Source organism: Eurytemora carolleeae, unplaced genomic scaffold (assembly GCF_000591075.1).
Source record: "Eurytemora carolleeae unplaced genomic scaffold, Eaff_2.0 scaffold1185, whole genome shotgun sequence".
Classification (NCBI taxonomy): domain Eukaryota; kingdom Metazoa; phylum Arthropoda; class Copepoda; order Calanoida; family Temoridae; genus Eurytemora; species Eurytemora carolleeae.
In genome coordinates, this window is record NW_019397095.1 from 72867 (window position 1) to 94034 (window position 21168).

Sequence of the window (21168 nt, forward strand, 5' to 3'; positions counted from 1 at the left end):
TGCTTACAATTTTATTCTTACTATATTTTTCCTGAATCCACATATTCAAGTGTAATGAATTTACTCCTGAAAATGATTAATTATCAAAAATGTTTAATATCATTCCTATATAGCATATTTAAACAAAACAAATTTAAACTACACCACTAATATATGTAATATGTTTGAAACTGCAATGCATTATTATTATTATTATTATTATTTTGAATGGCGATAAGCTTAAGAGAAGGGTTTGTACGCTATTTTTTATTTTCAATTGAACAATACTGAAGCAATAGACTATTCAATAAATCAATCAATTAAACTAACAATCTATCAATCATATAAAACCAATAAATCAATCGATCATTCAACTAAACGATTAATCAATCAAACAATCAAGTAAACACACAATTTACCAAATAATCTATCAATCTTACAAAATTAACCAATCGATAAATCAATCATCAATAAAAAAAACCAACCAAAAAATAAACAAATCAACTAATTGACCAATAATAAAAAAAACCTACCGATCTACCAATCTACCAACAAATCAACCAATAAAACAACCCATCAATCTACCAACCAACCAATCAATCAACTGATCAATTATGACTTGTTAGTTGTTTACCTGTATATGTTTCACCAGATTGTCCTGTGTATAACATGAAGCAGTACACTCAGAACATGCTTTATCTCCGTGTACTGTACGCAGGTGGTACAGCAAATCATTACAACCCTGAATCAAAGCATAATAAGAATCAGATTTGTACCATATACTTACAGCTGGTATTATTTTGAATATTAATTTGTCAAATTTGCGGGATTACTTCAGAAAAAGGTATCACTTTTAATTATAGGAGATTAATTAAAAAGTCCATTATTTGAACAGAAAAGTGAAAAAAAACAAGTATGGAAACTGTATTGGCACTAATGGTTAAGAAGAGTAAAAAAAGACTAAAACTGATTAGGTTAAGTTAAGACACTTTCCGGGCCAAGCGCTGCAACTAGGACAGGCTAGGGGCCGAGCGCTGCGACAAGAACAGACTCTCTCTCTCAAACTTAAAATTCAATGCGGCATGCGCGCGTAACTCCTTTGGGCTTCTGCCAGGTTATGATATGTTGAATAGATTAAAAAACAAGTTCTTGATTCTTATTTTAGGAAATAATAGACAATAACAATAATAACTTAATTAAAGCAGACGACATTTTCTTGACAAATTAAAAATAAAGTTTGGTAATTTGATTACCATGAGATAGAGAGATAGATACCTGGAGTATTCCACACACTGGACAATTCTTTCGATCCTTCCCCCAAATCCGAGAATTCCCAATCCTCTTGGTAACTCCAAAACTTGCTGAAACGTAAACAAGTAATCATAATTATTCAAGAGTTCAAAATCAATCGAAATTAGAGAGGATACTGGAGGTCAGTGCTTAGGAACCATGATTTTTCATGCGAATCCTGCTTTTTTCCGTATTTTTTTTTCACTGATTTTAAGCAACAACTTGATGAACCATTCAGATATAAGGAACGAGTTGAGTTTAGAGAGCAAAAGATTTTTAAAAAAGTTTTTGGTTGATATTTTGCCCTTGGATCCGGATCCGTGGATACGCATATTTTGTATGAATACTATAAGTAAATATTGACTAGGATTAGAATCAGGATCCAAGAGGCAAAATGTTATGGATCCAATGGATCTGGATCCTAAGCACTGCCAGAGCCCAAAGGTCAACACTTGTACGAGTTATTGCTAATCTACAAGCACTACAGAAACTTTCAACTTCAAGAAAAGAGATTATTTTTTCAGTGAAAATTGGTCGAGAGCAGAAATTTAGTCACTCCTGAGCTGAAAACTTTAGAATTGGATACGCTTAATCCCGATCGGTTAATTAATCTGGAGATTAATCACAAGAGAACAAGCGTTATTTAATCTGGAGATTAAGAAAAAGAGGAGATCAAGCATTAATCTCGATATCCACCATTCAAAAGTTCCCAGCTCTGATTGTTCGAAACCTTGATAAATATTATAAACTTAATCTGTCGGACAAGAAACTTAGCTCTTTCTGAAAAAATTAACAATCATACATCGACTTCAGATCTAAATATGTCAAATCAAGACTAGATTCCTGTGCAAGGTCGTGTATAAACAATGCTGTCTTACATGGTTTGTTGAGTGCACTCTTTTTCTTCAGAATTTTCTTCGGTTTTCTGATCATCTTCCTTTGTTTCTCTGGTAACCTGACAGGGGGACATGTTGACACACTTTTCACGACCTTTCCGTGTGATAAAACGTTATTTTCGGATTTTTCCAGGATTATGATTTCCTCCTTTCCTTCACTTTCTATACTAGGATCAACTCCAAAATGTGACACTAATGGTAATAAAAACCCATTTTTAGATTTTTTAAAAAATTATGTTTTATTGCGCGCAGTGCTTAGGATCCGCAACATTTTGGCTTCCTGGATCTGGATCCGCAAAAATATGCGAATCCACGGATCCGGATCCAAGGGTCAAAGTATCGACAAAAAGCTGCAAAAAAAATAATCGTTTGCTCTCAAATCCTAAATCGGAACTGTGAAAAAAGAGATTAAAAAAGTTCCATCAAGATTTAGCATAAAAATAAGTGAAAAAAATCTTAAATCCCTTTTTCTATTTAAAGATAATTAAATCTTAAAAAACTCTTCATAACCTGGATCCGGATCCACATAAAATAAAATGGAGCCTAAGCACTGATTGCCTCTTAGTTCAGTTCTTTCTAAAAATAATTTTGGAAAATTCTAAAAAATCTAATTTCCTAAACGCTTGATGCCGGCTATATAATCTGTTTTCGACTTAGCATTTTTAAACACCTCCTTTTCCATGTTCTTCCCGCTTCTAAACACAGTTACAAAACGGAATGAAAATCGAGAAAAGGGCACAGTGAATAAATAATGAAATGAATTACATGTGTTGTAAAATTATGAAATGAAATAAAAGACAATCCTTTGTATGAAAGAAATAATTTCTCAAGTTTGTCTCATATTTACTAAACATTCCGAGTTTCATAAAATTAGAAAGTCTTTAAAAGGCTCTTAAACATTGTAAAATAAACTAATTTTTGCTAAAAAAATACCGTTGAAAACGACTAAAGATGCAGAAAGTTAAGAGAAAACAGAATGCTAAAACAATTTCTAAATCTCAATCTTGAAGAATGTCCTCCCGGTAATGTTTAGTTATTAACTGTCTTACCCGACTTTCCAGCCTGCCTTCGCCAACGCTTTATCCAGCTGCATCAGCTGATCCGACCGGAAGCTGTCAAGTTGCCAGTCCTGCTGCTGACCTTCAGCTGTCCGGGCTGCCACAACAGCTGTTGGTTTAAACATCTTTCCTACTTCCGCAGTCAGGGAAACAGCTGACTTTGCTGTAAAATAAAATGATGACAGAATTTTTATGCTTTTTATTGTGAATTTTTATCTATAAGAGTAATAAAATGATTTCAACTTTTTAACTTGGATTACCTTGAGAAATAATGATTAAATCATCTTTTTTCGAAGGGGTTCCATCTTTATAACCCTGTTCCTCTTTTTTGGCTAGGGTTCCAACTTTATTTCCCTGCTTCTGAGAATTTGGAACTACTTTCAAGTCTAGAAAATATTGATTTAAGTTCAGCGACTTTAAATTTGTTTTGGGGGAGAACATAAAAATATAATTACACTTATCTTCTCTTCACTTCCACTAACGACTTTTCAATTCGATAAATAAAATTTATTTTTTAAAAACTGTTTATCTTTTTGAGCATGATTTTCAAATATGTTAAAGTGAAAAAATTAGCTTTCAGGGAGAGATAGAAAGATTTTTTACTGAAAATATATACCCTTGATTTAACTATTTTTACAGAAAATATTTAACCTTGATTTACCTGACATTCTGGTCCACCAGTTTTTAGAAGCGTTAGACTCTAGAGATTCCAGAACTTTCGCGCTCAGGGTTCTACACCAGCACCATTAACATTAATTAATCAAACAAACAATGAATAATTTGAAAGATCTTTCAATCAATCAAACAGGTCCATCATTATGTTAACAGAATTGATCTCTTTGTGAGTTACATCGAAAACATTTTTCTAAATCATCAATTCAGAAATTAACAATATTTAGTCAACATTTATTAATGATTCCTGTTTCGTTTGCTTGATAGCTCCAGAGAACTGTTGTCTTCAACTGAACTCTTTCGTTTAATAGAAGCTGTAGTTCCGCCAGCTGTAGCTCCGACAGCGGTAGTTCCGCCAGCGCTGGTTCCGACAGCGGAATTTAATTTATTCAGAGCACGCCTGGTGTCAGAAATCAGTAGAATTGTTGATTTATATGGCGGAGGAGTTAGAAGAGGGGAGGCGAAGTTGAGAGAACCCCTAAAATACTTTAGGATAACAAAGGCGAACAAAAATTTCCCTTTTTTACTCAAAAATTTTACTTTTTTTTCAAAAATGTTATTTTAATTTAAAAAATCTAATTTTTTACAAATTTCTATCTTTAAAAGTTTCACGGGCCACGCTGGGCCCTTCAGCTAGTCAAATATAAATTGCTAAATCTGACGTCTTTTCTCACTTTTTATACCTTTGTTTAGAAGAACTATTCTGAAGAGCTTGTGGAATATCGACAAAGTCCGGATTTCTCTCTACAATTCAAACAAATATATCTAACAAATAAACCAAGAAAATAAGTTACTAACTTTCAGCAATTCAATTGATGTCCAGGGGTAGGTATGCATTTTATAACATGGGAGGGGTTGCCATAAAAATAGGATATCTATGTTGGAATATCAACAAAATCTGAATTTCTCTTTACAATTCAAACAAATATATTTAACAAATAAACCTAGAAAATAAGAAAATAATTTTTAGCCATATAATTGATTGCCAGGGGGAATAATGTATATTATGGGGTGGGGAGGGAATAAAAATTGGATATCCGTGTATGACTGTATGATAGCACCGAAATTTTTTTTTGTATTCAGGGCTAACAAATAAATTAAATAAAAAATAATCAAATTTGAATTCCTGTCAAACTTCTTCCTCCGGATCGTTTCGGTCTTCCTTCACTAGCAGAGAAGCTAGGCGTAGCCTCGTATCCAGAGGCATCCTCGCGAATATCCTCGTCTCCCGTGACATCCTCGGGGTCATCCTCTTGCTCTTCCATCAGCCTCTGAGTAACAGCAGTAGGATTCGGAAGACTACCCCGCCTGTTAAAAAAATATTTGTTTAAAACAAATATTTAAAATGGGAAAGGTAATTTAATTTATTATCTACAAAGCGCTGTTTTCTGAACAAATTGAGGATCGTGCAATGTACAATGTACAATGTGCAGTTTACCACTGAAAAATTTAAGAAATCGCAAACTTCAAGAACAACAATTATCCCGACAAAATTAAAATTAGAGATTAAAATCTGCAAATTAAGGTGAATTTATTCTAACAGAAGGAATTCTCAGAAACTTTTGTCCTATCTTTAAAAACTATAAAAAATTTCACTAAAACTTCATCTAGTATCACCTTTCTCTTTTAAAGTATGGAGGAGTTCCATTCAGCCGCCTAGCAGCAGATTGGGTCTCCTTGACAGATTTAGAGGGTTCTTGGGGAACCCTTGCCGAGGCTGAAGGATCTAGGGATGCCCTGGTTCTAGAGCTCTTCCTCCGGGACGTGTTGAGGTTAGAAGGTGGAACATCCTCGTTTAAAACTCTAGGTTGATCGACCTTCTAAACATAAATTGGAGATGGACAATAAGTAGCCAGGGACTGAAATGAATAAATTGGAGAGATAGCTGAACTACCTACCGACGGTTCAAATTTGTAATCATTAAATTTTGAATCCTCTGAAACTTTAAATTGGTGATTCAAGATTTGAACCAGCGTAGGTTGTTCAGCAACCTGACTCCAATTTATTAAATTCGGTCTCATTTTCCTTAGATTTATTTCACATTTATCATTTCACTACTTATTCCGCATTTGTTGGCACATCTTACTTGCTTTAAATTATCATCATTTCTGGATTTAACTTGAAAAAGCTTACCTTGTTTGTAATACTACTTTTCTTGACTGAGTTAGTTACTTCCTTAACTGGAGTGCTATTTTGCTTGAATGGGGTTAAAGCTTTCTTAACTGGACTAACTGCTTTCTTGACTGGACTAACTGCTTTCTTGACTGGACTAACTGATTTCTTAACAGCGGTGATTACTCCAACTCCATTAACCGTAGAATCAGGAGGAACTATAGAATTCTCCAGAGCACTAGTCAGCTCAAAGACTGCCTAAACATTTTTGGGGACTAGATGGGACGTAAAAAACAGGTTTTTTCCATTCTTTTTGATACTTTTGACCCAAAAATTCATTTATTTCCCACAGAAGATCATTTATTTTATACAATCTAGCGAAAAAAAAACCTAAAAACGTACATAACATCTGGGGAAAAAACTATTTTCCGAGAGAATATTCACCCCTTTCTTATATATTTTAAATATTCAGGGATTATCATAAATTTTGTTTGTATTTCAACCTACAGGTCGTTGTACTTTGTCTGTAGGTTGATTGTTAATAATAATAATGGGAAAAATTATCATAAATTTTGTTTGAAATATTTGACGTATTTATTACAAACTAACAATCAAAAAACGTAATAAAACCAACATTTTTAACCCAAATGCCATTTTCAAACTTTTTTCTTGTAATTAAAGAAAAAGTTTACCTTTGAAAGATTTACAAGTTTTAAAAGGCAAAAACTACACGGCATGGGGTCCTCATCCATAGACTGAAAAGAATAATTTAATTAACTGATGAATAAATGAATGAAAGGATGTCATTTTAGAAGTACATTTATTAGTGTAATAAAGGAGAGGAAGAGAGGGAGTATCTGTGTAACCAATTAGCTCCAGGAGTAGCTAGCAGTGTAGCTGATCAGCTTCTGAAGAAATGAAGTTTAGCTCATTAGCCCCAGGAGAAGCTAAGGTTTATCTTATTAGCCCCATGAGTAGCCGAGATTCATCTTATTAACTCCAGAAGTAGCTGGGGTTTAGATTATTAGCTACAGAAGTAGCCGAGGTTCAGCTTATAAGCTCCAGTAGTAGCTGATATTTAGCTTATTAGCTCCAGGAGTAACTGAGGTTCTGCTTATTAGCTCTAAGAGTAGCTGAGGTTTGGCTTATTAGCTCCAGGAGTAGCTAAGGTTTAGCTTATTAGATCCAGGTGTAGCTGATTGTAGGATGAAGGAATAGTGAATTTGTGGATAAAAAATTTAAAGCTTGAGATTGTTATCCTCGTCCCATTCTTGAGCTGTCGGGGGTCACCACTTTAGAAATACATTTATTTCTTCTAGATATAAATACTTGATAAATAACAAGTGTAATAAAGGAGAGAAAGATGAGTAGTTCTTCTCTAGTTCCAAGATCCAATACTACTGATATTCGGATTTCATATTCCTCGTTCGGGGATTTCTTCCTCTACATCAACATGATAAAAGAATGAAAGAATAACAGGATGAAAGAATGAAATAATAAAAAGATGGTGAAAGAATAACAGGATAAATGAATAAAAGTACGAAAGAATGAAAGACTAAATAAATAAAAGGAATAAAGAATGAATGAAAAAAGGATTTATAAAAGAATAAATAAATAAAAGAATAAAAGATAAATAGGAAGGAAAATACTGAAAGAATGAATGAAAAATAAACAATTATAAAGTAATAAAAAGGCACTGATAATAAATAACTACGATTTTCTTTCTATTTAACTTTTTATCTGGCGACCCTTTCATACTATATTGAATGATAAATGATAAACAATTAGTTACCAATGATGAATAATGAAGAAAAAGTAGTTATGAATGATAAATAATCAACAATTAATTATAAATAATAAATGATGAATGTAAAAAATAAGAAATGAAATAATCCTGAATGTGAAAAAATGAACGAATGTTGTATAAAAATGACCTACCCTTGATTTGCCTCCAATTCCTCTGTATTCTCGGTAGTAAACTATTCCTTGCAGAATTTTCCAAGTTTCATGCAAACTGAAAAATTGGTGAATTAAATAAAAACAATCTTTATCCAAATTATTATTGTATACATCTTTATTGGATAAAACGAAAAATTAACTGAAAAAGGGTTGCGCAGAGATTAAATTATTTATATATCAGAAAGCATTTATATGTTTGAAGATGAAAAAACATATTTTAAATTTAAATTTATTTTTATTTTTTATCTTTGTCAAAAGCAGCATGATTTTACGTTTTGCTATGTTCCTTGTTTAGTATCCATATAAAACATCAATTTAATTAATTTTCCTCACAATTTTATTAATATGAAATGAAGAGAGTTGAGAATGTGCAAATACAAATAAAACGGCGTTTCCACATTTGCTATGTATATTCCACTCTACTTAAAAAGAAAGACACTTCAAAATTATTTAATATCCTTCATTTATGAGAGATTTAGGTCTTCATTAAAGTCTTATCCTTTGAGGATAAACCTGTTCTTTATGTATATATTATCCTAGACTAAGCAGAACTAGATGCGTTCGGTTTCAATTAGAATTTATTCGCATCATAGTCTATACTTTAGCCATCTTTAAATTTACGGAGTTGTCTTGAGATACTTTTTGTCTTGAAAAACCAAATATATTGCTACCTTGGATAGTCTTGAAAAATGTAGTTTAATCTCAAGTTCTTAACAAACTGAACATGTTATACCTTTGATAGTCTTGAAGAATGTAGTTTAATCTCAAGTTCTTAACAAACTGAATATATTATACCTTGGATAGTCTTGAAGAATGTAGTTTAATCTCAAGTTCTTAACAAACTGAATATATTATACCTTGGATAGTCTTGAAGAATGTAGATTAATCTCAAGTTCTTAACAAATTGAATGTAGTGTGATACCTTGGTTAGTCTTGAAGAATGTAGTTTAATCTCAAGTTCTTAACAAACTGAATGTAGTGTGATACCTTGGATAGTCTTGAAGAATGTAGTTTAATCTAAAGTTCTTAACAAACTGAATGTAGTGTGATACCTTGGTTAGTCTTGAAGAATGTACTTTAATCTCAAGTTCTTAACAAACTGAATGTATTATACCTTGGATAGTCTTGAAGAATGTAGTTAAATCTCAAGTTCTTGACAAACTGAATGTAGTCATGTTTACTCTGTCTCTCTTCTCCACAAATAGTACACATCTCCTATAACAAAACAGTATTGTTCACAATGCAAAGATTTAATTTTTTTAATTTACACAATAAATTGGCAGTTAAGAGACGACTATGGTATTTAATGTAAATTTATGAAACAAACCAAAATTTCATAAATCTAAACGAAAGTTTTCGTATCTACGGTAATTTTGAATACCATAATATTGCAGACCACATTTTTGAAATCTAGGTTTAGGGTTAATTTCTGATTAAATTTGTTCAAGATTTATTCTTGTAAAATTAGGTTGACGAATGAATTACACAAATAAATTTAAAATCAGAACTACTTGATCCAAAGTTCTTAAAAAATATAGATATTTAATTCAATCCTAAAAAGTAAAAACAGATTTATAAACCACCAACCTATCCCCCTTCATATAAAAATGTGCATGAAATATATTTAGTATTACTCCATGGTTAGGTTAGGACAATTTCTGGGCCGAGCGCCGTAGCTAAGACAGGCTAGGGGGCCGAGCGCCGCGCGACAAGGACTCAAGTCATAATTTGGGTCTGTCCTAGAGCACGATTTTTGGACTCCCCTCCCCTCCTTTATCAATTTTGAAAATGACCACTTTATTATATCAAAATTATTATTATTTAATTTTTTATTATTATTTTAGTGTTAGGTGAAGGTTAGATTAAGACAATATTTAAGCCGAGCGCTGCGGCTAGGACAGGCTAGGGGACCGAGCGCCTCGACTAGGACAGGATAGGGAGCAGGGCGCTGCGGCGACATGACCAATCATCTCCATGTGTTCCATGTGAGATCCATGTGCAAAATTGATAGGAGGGGGGGGGGGGGGGGGGGGTCCAAAAATCGTATACTAGGACAGACCCGAGAGTCCTCCAAAAATCTGTCTAAGAAATTTAACATTATTTTGACTTACCTCCATTTTAGCAGCTATATTAATGCAAGACAGAAAAACTTGTTTCTGCCATTAAGCTAACATGTTCAAATATTTTCTACAAAAGAAATATTTTAACAAATTTTCCGGATTTAAGGGTAAACTTGTAGAAAAAATTAAAAAATTGAAATGTAAAGAGAAACATGACATTCTGCCGAAATAATTTTATAACAATTAATATTCAAATCATATTCAGGAAAGAATAAAATAGACTGTCAATCCGCCAAATAACGTATTTCATCATTAAAAATTCCAAACTGTTTTCTTTTCAATAATGCTGCCCCTTTATTTAGATCAGCTGTTGACAATTTTGATAAAAACCGGTTTAAACTAAGAAATCGTCTTTGCTTTTAAGGATAGTTTATCAATAGAACTACAATTTATCCGCCCATTGATATTTAAGAAAATTAACATACATTCTTTTTTAAGATGAAGGAAAATTATTTTTAATTCATCCTTAAAAGGATTTCAGTCGTTCAATATCGAAAGAATTTTAAAGTTTAGAAAATCTGCCATGATGTAACATGGTTTGGTTGATGAATCATTATTTTCAAAATGTACGGAGCATTCTTCTGATGCTTGCGCAAGTGATGTGATTCTCCTACCGTTGCACTGGCAGCCAGCAGAGTGGAATTGTTAAAACGATAAATTTACATTATTTCCAGTCCTCCTGTCAATTTTGTACATGACCACTAATTTTCAGCAAAATTATTATTTAAATTTTTATCATTTTAGGTTCAGGTTAGGTTAAGACAATTTATGGGCCGAGCGCTGCTGCTGTAAGGAAATGCGTACATAATTGATAGGAGGAGGGGTTCAAAAATCGTTCTTTAAAAATAACGCATATGGGAAGGTCAGTTTGACTAATTTAAATACAATTGGGAATCTGAATGAAATATGCAAATGGGCATCATTTGTGTCAGTTTTTAGTAAAACAAAAACAAATTGTTTACTTATATAATTTTTCCCACCTTTCCCCTTTTTCTGTGTTTTTTCTCAGCTTAAGGATTCTCAATCCCAATTGTACCTAAATTGGTCAAACCAATGTGTACTAATCTTCCTCATCTTTTTGCAATTTTCAGGCGCTTAAAAAGTCGGCCAACGGGAAATGCCAAGAGACATGTCAGGCTCAGCAAACACAGCACCCTTAGGATCGGTGCGTCGGCCCCTTGGTGGCGGCGGGGCTTTAGGGGGCTCTCTCCTCAACCCTAGTTACATGGCCTCTAAGGGTGGAGAGGATTCTGGTAGATTAATGTTTTTTTTCTGTTCTACATTGATTAAACAATCTTTTCTCAAATTTAATTCTTGTTACTTAAATCTTTATGTGTTTGGTTCTTCATGTCAATTCTTCATACTTCTTTGAATTTTAAAAAGTAATATTCAATTTAAAAGAATAAATTATATTAGGGTACGCACTAGTTGCTTTTCACACTATACTATTAATTATAATACATGTACAACATGAGAACTTGTATATTTTCATTAAATTTAGAAGTAATTATTTTGTATAAGAGCTGTTAACAACAGGAAATATATATGTATATCTTCTATCTATATAATATAGAAAGACATGCATATATGTGTTGTGTATAGCCGGCCAAACGGCTGGACAGATTAGGCTGAAATTTTTTTGGGGCACTCATGGGTGGTCGGGGGTGTTATAGGCTTAGTAAAATTAGATATGTTGTTAAAAATTTCCACGGGCAACGCCGGGCCCTTCAGTCAGTAATATATAATATTGCACTCATAATCTTTGCCATTTTCATTTTATTATAATTTTACTCAAACTGATTTTAGAAATGTAAAATTGCATTTCTCGAAGTTTGCTAACACAAAGTAAATTTCAAATAAACTACATAGTATACCTTCAAATCTATTTCTACAGGTCTTTTTTTCATTGAAACTTTTGAAATAGAGTGTTAACCGTAGAAAACTTCTGTTCTTGGTCCTTCAAAACTGTTGTATGTTGATTGAAAATTCAATATTTAAAATAAAAAAAATATTAAAAAGGTGACCGGAAGCGAACTGTCGAGACTAGAGAGGGTAGACCAGAGAATAAAGATGAAGGCCGGGAAGAAAGGTAGCGTTTTCAATGGTTTTAATTGAAGAATGTAGTTAAATCTCAAGTTCTTAACAAACTGAATGTATTATACCTTGGATAGTCTTGAAGAATGTAGTTTAATCTCAAGTTCTTAACAAACTGNAGGATGAAGAACAAACTTGTCTTTTGATGTCCAATTTTCCGTTTTCCCAGCATATTTTCAAAAAACTATTTTGAAAATAAACATCGTTTAAATGTATTAGGAAGAAGAAGCGTAAGTCCAGGTGGGAGAATGAGGCGTCTAAGACCTGTATTCCTGGATTACCAACCATGATCCCGGCGGGATTGACCAAGCAGCAGGAAGAGGCATATCTCTGTAAGTATAATTCCGTTAATCCGCATATTAATCCCCTCCCCTTTTCCCTCTCAACGCTCGTCTTACTAATCCTAATCTAAATTTTTTCAGGATTTAACGTAAAATAATAAAATTTCAGGTCTTAATTTGACTTTTAGGTTTTAATCAAATAATTTCAGGATTAATTAAATTAATCTTTTTTAACCTTTTTTTAGGGACAGTTTCAGGAATTGTCCTAAACGCTTAATATCGTCAATGTCCCCGCAAGTTTTAAACATTTTTACATTAAATTCTTTAAAAACAACTCTTGTTCTCTCCTAAACCTTTAGTTGTCTACACATTTTCCTCCTGTTTTAATTCTCACTTTTTTATTGAATATTCTTTTACTTGAGATTCTCAGTCTTGAAATTTTTCACTTTTTTCTTCCATCTGTTGAGTCTCCTCCCCTTTACCACATCTTTTTTCCATCCCTAAACCTTCAGTTTTACACACATTTTCCTCCTGTTTTAATTCTTTTTTCACTTTCTTTTTTTAATAATATTTTTTTACATGAGATTCATTGTCCCAAAGTTCCTCTCCACTTTTTTTTTTCTCCCTGTGATACTTTATTTTTAACTCCTTCTAGTTCTTCCGAATTAACGTGTTACTGGGCCTCTGTGCCCGTAACCTCTATTTCAGTGCAGTTGCTAATAGAGGATGCGAGCCGGAAGTTGAGGTCAGGCGACCTCGGGATACCACCAAACCCGGAGGATAGGTCCGAGGATATAAGTATCCATAAAAAGCTCAAAAATGATAATATTCCTTCAAAATTGTTGTTTTAAGATATTTATATATATTATAATAGAAAATTAATGTTTATTAATACCTCCATATTGCACGTAACTGGATATTGGATAATGGATATCGATCATATTATGTTTTAACTTCATAATAGTTTTGTATTTTTATCTTTATTATTATTTTTCTATCGCTATTATATAGTCATATCTTCTTTGTATATCTGTAAACTTTTTACATCTGTTTGTAAACTTCTCTGTTCGTTGTATATTCTTTTATCTGATCATTCCATTAATTTCTTGACAAATCAACGAATTATTATTTTAAATGTGAATCTTCTGTAGCTTTATATCATCATATTATCTATTTATAATAATTCAATATATTGATATATTAATTACTATAATTATACCAATATTATTTCTGAAAGAATTGATTTCATGTTGAGCTTTTTATTAATAATATTAATTAATAATATTTTTTATTTACGCTGGGAGGAGAATTATTGATATATTGATTATTTTCTGAATGAGACGATGACGGAGAACTTCTAAATAATGTGTAGGGATACACATCGCATCCTTGACCTACACCCAAAACATTAATTTGACCTTGAACGATATCTGTATTTGAATCAAGGTTGAAAGTGGAAGGGGGGGGGGGGCAGGTTTTCAAACACAACGTGAAATTAAAACATAGGGAAATGACTTATAGAGTGGTTAACATAAAGCCAAAGGCAAACAAGACTTGAAATAGCTTATCATACCGAAGAGCTAAAATTAGCATTTTTTGACCTATTAGTTGACCTTTTAATCAACCTTAAACTAATACAGTATATATCATCTATCTCATGTTAAATAATTTCAAAATAATGTCTTCAGCATGTTATTGTATAAAATAATATTGTTCTTAATCTGAATTTTCTTTTCAGACTCGGAATTTCAACACAGTTATTATTTTTACAACACTTTATATAGTTAAATCAATATCAATAAGTAATATAGTATTATTGAATTAAGCCAATTATAAAAGGGTGTCTTAATTTCAATAATATTATTTTTATTTAGATTTTATTCCCACATTATTTATGAAATATTTATTACAATAAAAAAAAAAAAATTCTTAATTCATGTTTTGAGACATCCTAATATTTATCTTTATTTACATTGATTAGGCACTGGTACTGTATTAACATTACTCATTTTTTTTTGGTTTATTTAGAAATATTTTTTTCTTAAACAATTTTTTTTTAAATATCCCTGTTTTAGTCTTGTAAATTTTTGTTTTCCCAATCAAATGGAGTTACCTCATGTCATTGGGAATAAGATCTTAAGTTGGATTAGTGAAAATGAAATCGATAAACCTTAATTGAATCATGAAGGAATACACTGCATGTTTGCAGATAAATCGGATATAGGCAAATGTAGAACCATTCAACATGCTTATTATTATGGTTCCTATACCCATTTCAATTTTGCTAGCATTTCCTAAAAGAATAGAAAAAAAATCATTAAAAAATACATTTAATACATGTAATTTAATTATAAAATTCAAAGAAAAAAAAGGCAGCCTTATAAATCGTTCCGTCCCTGAGATAGGGTCCTTGGAGACAGCACAACATGAATATAACCTTCTCTATCCACAACTACTCCATGATAAATGTCAAACCAAGAAAAGTAGAACTAAGGATGGGGAGGGGGCGGGGGGCTTATTTACAGTTTACTTTGACGTATTAAGACAGCTTAGGAATTAGTTTTACTGTGAACACAAGGCCCGGTATTCCTGAGTAGTAAAAAATGAACCGGTTCTAATCAATATTAATGTCCTCCTCCTCCTCCTCCTCTTAGTTCTACTCTGGTTGATGAGTACCAGTGACCTAATCTTTGCCTATCCGGGGGTATATATTTCGCAGAATTACCCCCCCTCCCCCTTCCTGAAGATTTGAGGGAAAAATAAAAGATAAAACATCAACGGGCAAGATTTCCCCCGCCTGGATACTGCTTACTCAATAAAAAATGTATCATACCCATAAATTGGTTTTAGTGAACTCGGGGGGGGGGGGTTTACTTAATCAATGAAATATATACCCCTGTATATTCCCTAACTAACTGTTATGGATGTCTAGGTCCCCCAGTCCGGAGCCCGTCTACTCCTCTGACGGGAAGAGGATGAACACGAGGGAGTACAGGAAGCGGAAGGAGCTGGAGGAGTCGAGGTAGAAGGTTTATTGATTGATTGATTGATTTTTCAAATGTATTTATTTATAAATGTGAAATCACAGAGATTTTGGAGTGGAGTCTTCTATTTGCAACCCTTATAAAATTTTTCTGACCAAAAATAAATGAAATATCCAATTTTTTTCTCTTTTAGACGAATTATTTTTAACTGTTTTTGCTCTGTTGGATTTATGCTACAAAAGCTGTAAGGAAGATTTTTAGAGCTAAATACTTATCAAGCTTGAATAAGACGGTATCTTCCACATCTTTTATTAGATACATGTTGTAAATTGGATATTAAATTGTGTTCCTTTATATCTGTGTGTTTCGTAGACATGAAGCTATACAGAAGATGATGCTGCTCAATCCTGAGTTCAAGGCTCCCATGGATTACAGGTAGATTTTACACCGAGTTCTGAGGGGGGCGGGGAGGTCGTCAGTAGCCGCACATTTCGGAGCTTAGAGATCGAAATGCGTGGCTTGGAGCTTGTTTTACCTGGGAAGTTGGCTAGTTGATAAATGTAAATATTTTGCAGCTTGGCTGTAAAATATAGGTCTTAAAGAGATATCCTTTATTTAAAGTTGCTAAAACGTGCGCCCCCCTCAGTCCCTTCTCAAAAAAAAATAGATTTAGAAAAGATTCCAACCTTACATTTGATTTTGCTGAATTTGTGAAAATACGTTATTTTTAGGCTTCAAATCAAGTATAAACCCATGAAAAAAAACTTTACGTCCCCCCTCCGGCCCTCCACCACCTCAATTCTCTTCGAAATGTACCCCTGAATACTAATACTAATGGTGTATTCCAGGGCACCGATGATCAAGGTGTCGGACAAGGTGATGATCCCTCAGGACGGTCATCCAGAGATCAATTTCATGGGGCTGATCATCGGACCCAGGGGAAACACACTCAAGTCTCTAGAGAAGGAAACAGGGGCTAAGGTAAATAAGTCATCCATAAAGAGACTGTAAGCGTAATTCCAAGTAACTTTCCATTTATTGAGTGCCATGTCTGATTTACAGCGATACCCTATAAACCTTTGCTTGATCAAGGATTTTGTAGATATTATTATTTACATTGCGGAAATTACAGTGTACACTGTAACCTCGAGTTTCCCGGCATTCAAGCTTCAGCTGTACAAATGAGGGTTTTTACCTCATCGTTGTTTGGACAAAGGTTTGAAGGGTAACGTTGTGAATCGGGCACGCCCCTTTATATATGGAAGGACACTTGAAATCACGCTTACATTCCCTTTAAAACGGGCTGATAATCAAGTAGAAAAAGGCGACATCTAAACTGAACTCGAATTAGAGGTTAACCTCGTATTGAATTAAGGAAAGGAAACAAATTCATTTTCGTTAAGTTAATAAATAAAAAATTTTCAAAAAAAGATTATTTTGTTTTACTGTTGGTTGGTGATTGGTTGATTGATTGATTGATTGATTGATTGATTGATTGATTGATTGATTGATTGATTGACTGACTGGTGGCCCATCGAATTCAAGATTAGATACTTACGTACTTACTTACTTACTAAAAAATACCTCAAATCGTATTTAACAACCAAGTGCGGGTAAACGGCTGTAGTAACTATGAGTAACCTGGACAACGCTTGGTTCCCTAGCAACATAGTTTTGAAATAAATGTCTTCAATCAATAATTGTTTAGATAATAATCCGCGGTAAAGGAAGTGTAAAAGAAGGAAAGGTGGGAAGAAACAACGGACAACCTCTCCCAGGGGAGAACGAACCTCTTCATGCGTTAGTATTTTCTTATCTAATGATATTAGTATTATCATCATTATCGTCATTATTAGTAGTATCTTTTTTGTTATTTAACCATGAGGTAGAGGTCGGCGCTCCTCTCATGACCCTTTTTTTTTAGATTGTAAGAGCTCACAAGGATAATTTCACAATTTTAAGAACTACTAATTACGATTGTTTAATATTGTTCTATTTGAAATTAATTCTTTGTTTTGTTTCTAGTTATGTTACTTCCACAGATCCAGAATGCGTGAAACGTGCTGTAAAGAGGGTAATGCAGGTAATGTCATTCCTTGGGAAAATAACACNATGGGGGGGCAATGATTTTCAACGGTGGGGTACAATTGCTAATGAAAGAAATATGTATCAAACTAATCCGAATTTAAAATTTTATAATTATCAGTTATTCTTTTTAGTATTTACATGTTGTCAACCAAATTTACCATTTTCAAAAAATAAATCATCAATGTTCAATTAGAATTGGGTTCCCAAAATTTGTCAATTATTAGGGACTTCTTATTTTAATAGTCATGTGACAGATTTATTAAACGAACATGTAATTTTTGAATAAATAAGTGCCTTAAAATTATACATAATATTAATTTTGGTCAGAGAAAAAAAAGGATTTGCATTGTCCCAAATAATGCTGTATTCTTTTATTGTATTTTTAACAATCCTTTTTTTTGACCAGATAATCCAAGAAGGGATTGAACGTCCCGAGGGATCCAATGAACTTCGAAAGATTCAACTGAGAGAACTCGCATTACTGAACGGTACTCTGCGGGAGGATGGACAAATCAGGTAAGAAACACATTTATACATTTTAATCATATACTAGGCTATCTTCTATTTCAATTGTGAACATTTTCTCTTTGTAAATTGTAAACATTGTAAAACAATAAAAAAATTCACTAAAAATGTTTTCGTGGATGTTCAAAACTTAATAACAATCGAATTGACATTTTGTTCATAAATTATCCTTTCCTGGAGGAGGAAGGGAAATCCCGGACGCCATGAGCCTCCTATATGCGGACACAAGCCTCCCAGATTTCTAGGCAGACCGAGCCTCCACTATGCAGAAATGAGCATGCGCAATACATAGAATTGTGTCTGTGTAATACAGGAGGTTTTTTAAACTTGTGTTTTAAGTTTAAATAAAAGATTTTTAAAAATTTTTCAACACAGTGGCAAGAGAGGTTGTTCAAAGGAGAGAATTATTTATCAATTATCACAAATAGTGCCTAATTGTGACAAATAAAGTGGTATATAAAACTTTAAACATTTTTTTACATGAAAAGAAAAGTATTGAGAGGAAAAAATTAAACTGAATTTCATGTCATCTTTTATAATCTTTGATTTAAGCGACACCTTTTTTGTAGGTCAAATTAAATAAAGAAAATTTTTATCATTTATTTAAATCTTAACATTTTTTAAGGGAAAGGTATTGGTTAAATGAAAGATTACAACAAACAAACTAAATTTACTCAAGAAATATTTCTCCAAATATCTTCTTTTCTGCGTAAGAAATGTTTAAACTTTTAGTATAAATCTTATAAACCACTTTATGAGTCCATATATGTTTTTAATCATATTAACAATAAATAACTCTAATCTTTAGCAAAATTCTTGTGCCACTACGTCAAAAAAAATTGTTGGAATTTTTCATTACACATAAAACAATGGTTTAAAAAAAGCTGTGCTGTATGGTGAAGGCTCGTTTACTGGATAGTGGAGGCATTGTCTGCATAGCGGAGGCAAAGTCTACATAGTGAAGGCTCGGTCTGCCTAACAAATCCGGGAGGCTCGTGTCTGCATAGCGGGGCTCATGGCGTCCGGGGGTTTCTCTCTCCCGGGGGGCCCGATCGGTTCAGCCGTCGAGACGTTAAAATTATTTGCCCTTCTTAGCCCTTATGAGCTGCTTTTTTCGCAGGTCTGTCCAATTGATGATATAAATATCTAACGTAGATGGAAGTATATTTTCAAACATAGTTGACTTCATTTTAGATACAAAAAATGTCAAAATTGGAGAAAACGATTAAAACACTAGAATAAATATTTGTTACCTTTTCTTTACATCTTAGATGTTTGAATTTGTATTTTTAGAAACAAAATGTTTCATGAGTCTTGTCCAATTATCAGTTTTAGTTTTAGAATTTACTAATTTGGAAACCCAGCGTTGCCAAGGGTTGTCATAGGTAGTCCCGCCGTTTATTATCGCTTTGTCGTAAATTACGATTTTAGCTCCTTTTCCTTATAAGTAAACACACCAAACTTGGATTCTTAAAGCCAAAATGAGAACATTCCGGTGGTTCTCCCGAGTTCCCCAACCAAAATTTGAGACAAATCGGTCAATGGGTTTCTGAGATATGATTGGACAAACTAACTTGACAAACAGAGATTACAACTTTATATATATACTAGCCTTAGAGGGCGCTTCGCGCCCATCTTCTAAATTAATTGTGAACATGTTCTCTTTGTGTACATCGTAAAACAAAACAAAATAATTCGCGGATTTTCACAAAAAATTTCGTGGATTTTCAAAATTTTTAAAAATTTAATAACGATCGAATTTTGATGGAGACAAATATTCAAAATTTTGATCATTCATAAACCTTCCCTGGGGTCCCTAGATGTCCCACAAAAAAATTGGGCCCAATCGGTTCTGCCGTTTTGACGTTTATTGGACACAAACAGACAAACAGACAAGCCAAATTTATATATAGATATGTATTTGCTTCCAGGTGTACCAACTGCGGGGCGGATAACCACAAGGCGTGGCAGTGCCAGGACAAGGCGAATGTCACGAACCAGGTGACCTGCACAGCCTGTGGTGGGGTGGGTCATATCTCAAGCGATTGTAAGCAGACCAGGCCTGGGATGCGACCCAACACGGATGCGAAACCTGGAAGTAAGATAGATAGAGAGTATATGTCTCTCATGGCGGAACTGGGTGAGGGACCTCCGCCTCCTCCGCCCTCTGGTAATGACATGCCTATGGGTGGTGGCGGAGGGCGTCCTAGCAAGTTTGATCAGCGGCCTCAGCTCATGGGACCTGGAGGACCAGGGGGACCAGGTATGCATGGACCGGGTGGTCCTGGAGGACCGGGTATGCATGGACCAGGTGGGCCTGGTGGTCCTGGTGGGATGCTTGGACCAGGACCTATGGGCGGAGGAATGAACAACCGACCTGATAACGACCGTTGGAACAATGGACCCCCCATGGGACAACAACAACCACCTTGGGGTCAGGGACCTCCTGGTAACTGGGGACCTCGCGGACCAGGTGGTCCTGGAGGTCCAGGAGGACATGGAGGTCCAGGAGGACATGGAGGTCCAGGTGGTCATGGAGGTCCTGGTGGTCCTGGACCCAACTGGAACGGACCACCTCAGCAGCGTGGCCCCCCACCAGGTATGGGCTGGAACCACGGTGGCCAACAGCAACAACAGAATTTCCACAACCAGGGACAATATGGTGGACCTCCACCCCCACCTCCTCCAGGGGGGAAAGGTGGACCTCAGGGGAACTGGGGTGGACCTCCCAGCTGGGGTAACGGTACCCCTGCTCCTGTCCCTCCTCCGCCTCGTAACAATCCCATGCCTTTCTGGGCAGCCCCCAACAGCGGCGGCAACCAATGGCAGGGCGGCGGCAACAGTAATCTGAGCGGGCTTCTAGGCGGCCCTCCACCACCCCCTCCACCCAGCTAAGAGATCATCCACACCCCTGTTCTCGCCCCTCTGTTTTCTGTTGATGTTCACATTATTTTCTCCTGTTTCCGGATTAAGGCATTATCTAAGTTTTTGGACGTTAAGTTGACTATTCCGCTTCTTTATTTTCTAGTATTGTAAATTTTCAGCATTTAACGAATAAAACTTAAATTTATCTGTTAACCTTACTCGTTAAATCGATGAATCAAAATATT

General features: G+C 34.3%; 2 protein-coding genes across 3 annotated transcripts in view; one reads left to right on the forward strand and one right to left on the reverse strand.

Annotated features, from left to right (window-relative positions):
- The window catches only part of LOC111711804 (uncharacterized), a 16554-nt gene extending 6393 nt beyond the window's left edge, over positions 1–10161 (reverse strand). The window contains exons 1-16 of one of the 2 annotated variants that reach the window (XM_023486250.1): positions 10078–10161; positions 9081–9181; positions 7946–8021; positions 6700–6762; positions 6029–6265; positions 5513–5715; positions 5022–5203; positions 4579–4639; positions 4143–4373; positions 3885–3955; positions 3484–3609; positions 3215–3386; positions 2781–2860; positions 2148–2357; positions 1255–1340; positions 614–721 (exon numbers count right to left, since the gene is read on the reverse strand). In XM_023486250.1, the coding sequence (XP_023342018.1) occupies positions 614–721; positions 1255–1340; positions 2148–2357; positions 2781–2860; positions 3215–3386; positions 3484–3609; positions 3885–3955; positions 4143–4373; positions 4579–4639; positions 5022–5203; positions 5513–5715; positions 6029–6265; positions 6700–6762; positions 7946–8021; positions 9081–9181; positions 10078–10083 (2013 nt within the window). In that variant the 5' untranslated portion in view covers positions 10084–10161. Of the gene's footprint in view, positions 1–613; positions 722–1254; positions 1341–2147; positions 2358–2780; positions 2861–3214; positions 3387–3483; positions 3610–3884; positions 3956–4142; positions 4374–4578; positions 4640–5021; positions 5204–5512; positions 5716–6028; positions 6266–6699; positions 6763–7945; positions 8022–8761; positions 8832–9080; positions 9182–10077 lie in introns of those variants that run through there. The other variant, XM_023486251.1, reaches the window with a different exon arrangement.
- A 949-nt stretch (positions 10162–11110) lies between these two features.
- Positions 11111–21136, forward strand: LOC111711806 (splicing factor 1). The gene is made up of 11 exons (XM_023486254.1): positions 11111–11339; positions 12106–12175; positions 12400–12512; positions 13170–13245; positions 15394–15483; positions 15818–15880; positions 16294–16426; positions 17154–17245; positions 17471–17528; positions 17940–18049; positions 19990–21136. Exons 1-11 carry the CDS (start codon positions 11204–11206, stop codon positions 20951–20953), a joined length of 1905 nt encoding a protein of 634 aa, XP_023342022.1. The 5' UTR covers positions 11111–11203; the 3' UTR covers positions 20954–21136.
- Positions 21137–21168: the final 32 nt, after the last annotated feature.

Coding starts and splice junctions, on each gene's coding strand:
- LOC111711806 (XM_023486254.1), top strand. CDS start 11,204: ATGCCAAGAGACATGTCAGGCTCAGCAAACACAGCACCCTTAGGATCG. Junction 15,484..15,817: donor AAGGAGCTGGAGGAGTCGAG/GTAGAAGGTTTA, acceptor TGTGTTTCGTAG/ACATGAAGCTATACAGAAGA. Junction 16,427..17,153: donor AGAAGGAAACAGGGGCTAAG/GTAAATAAGTCA, acceptor ATAATTGTTTAG/ATAATAATCCGCGGTAAAGG.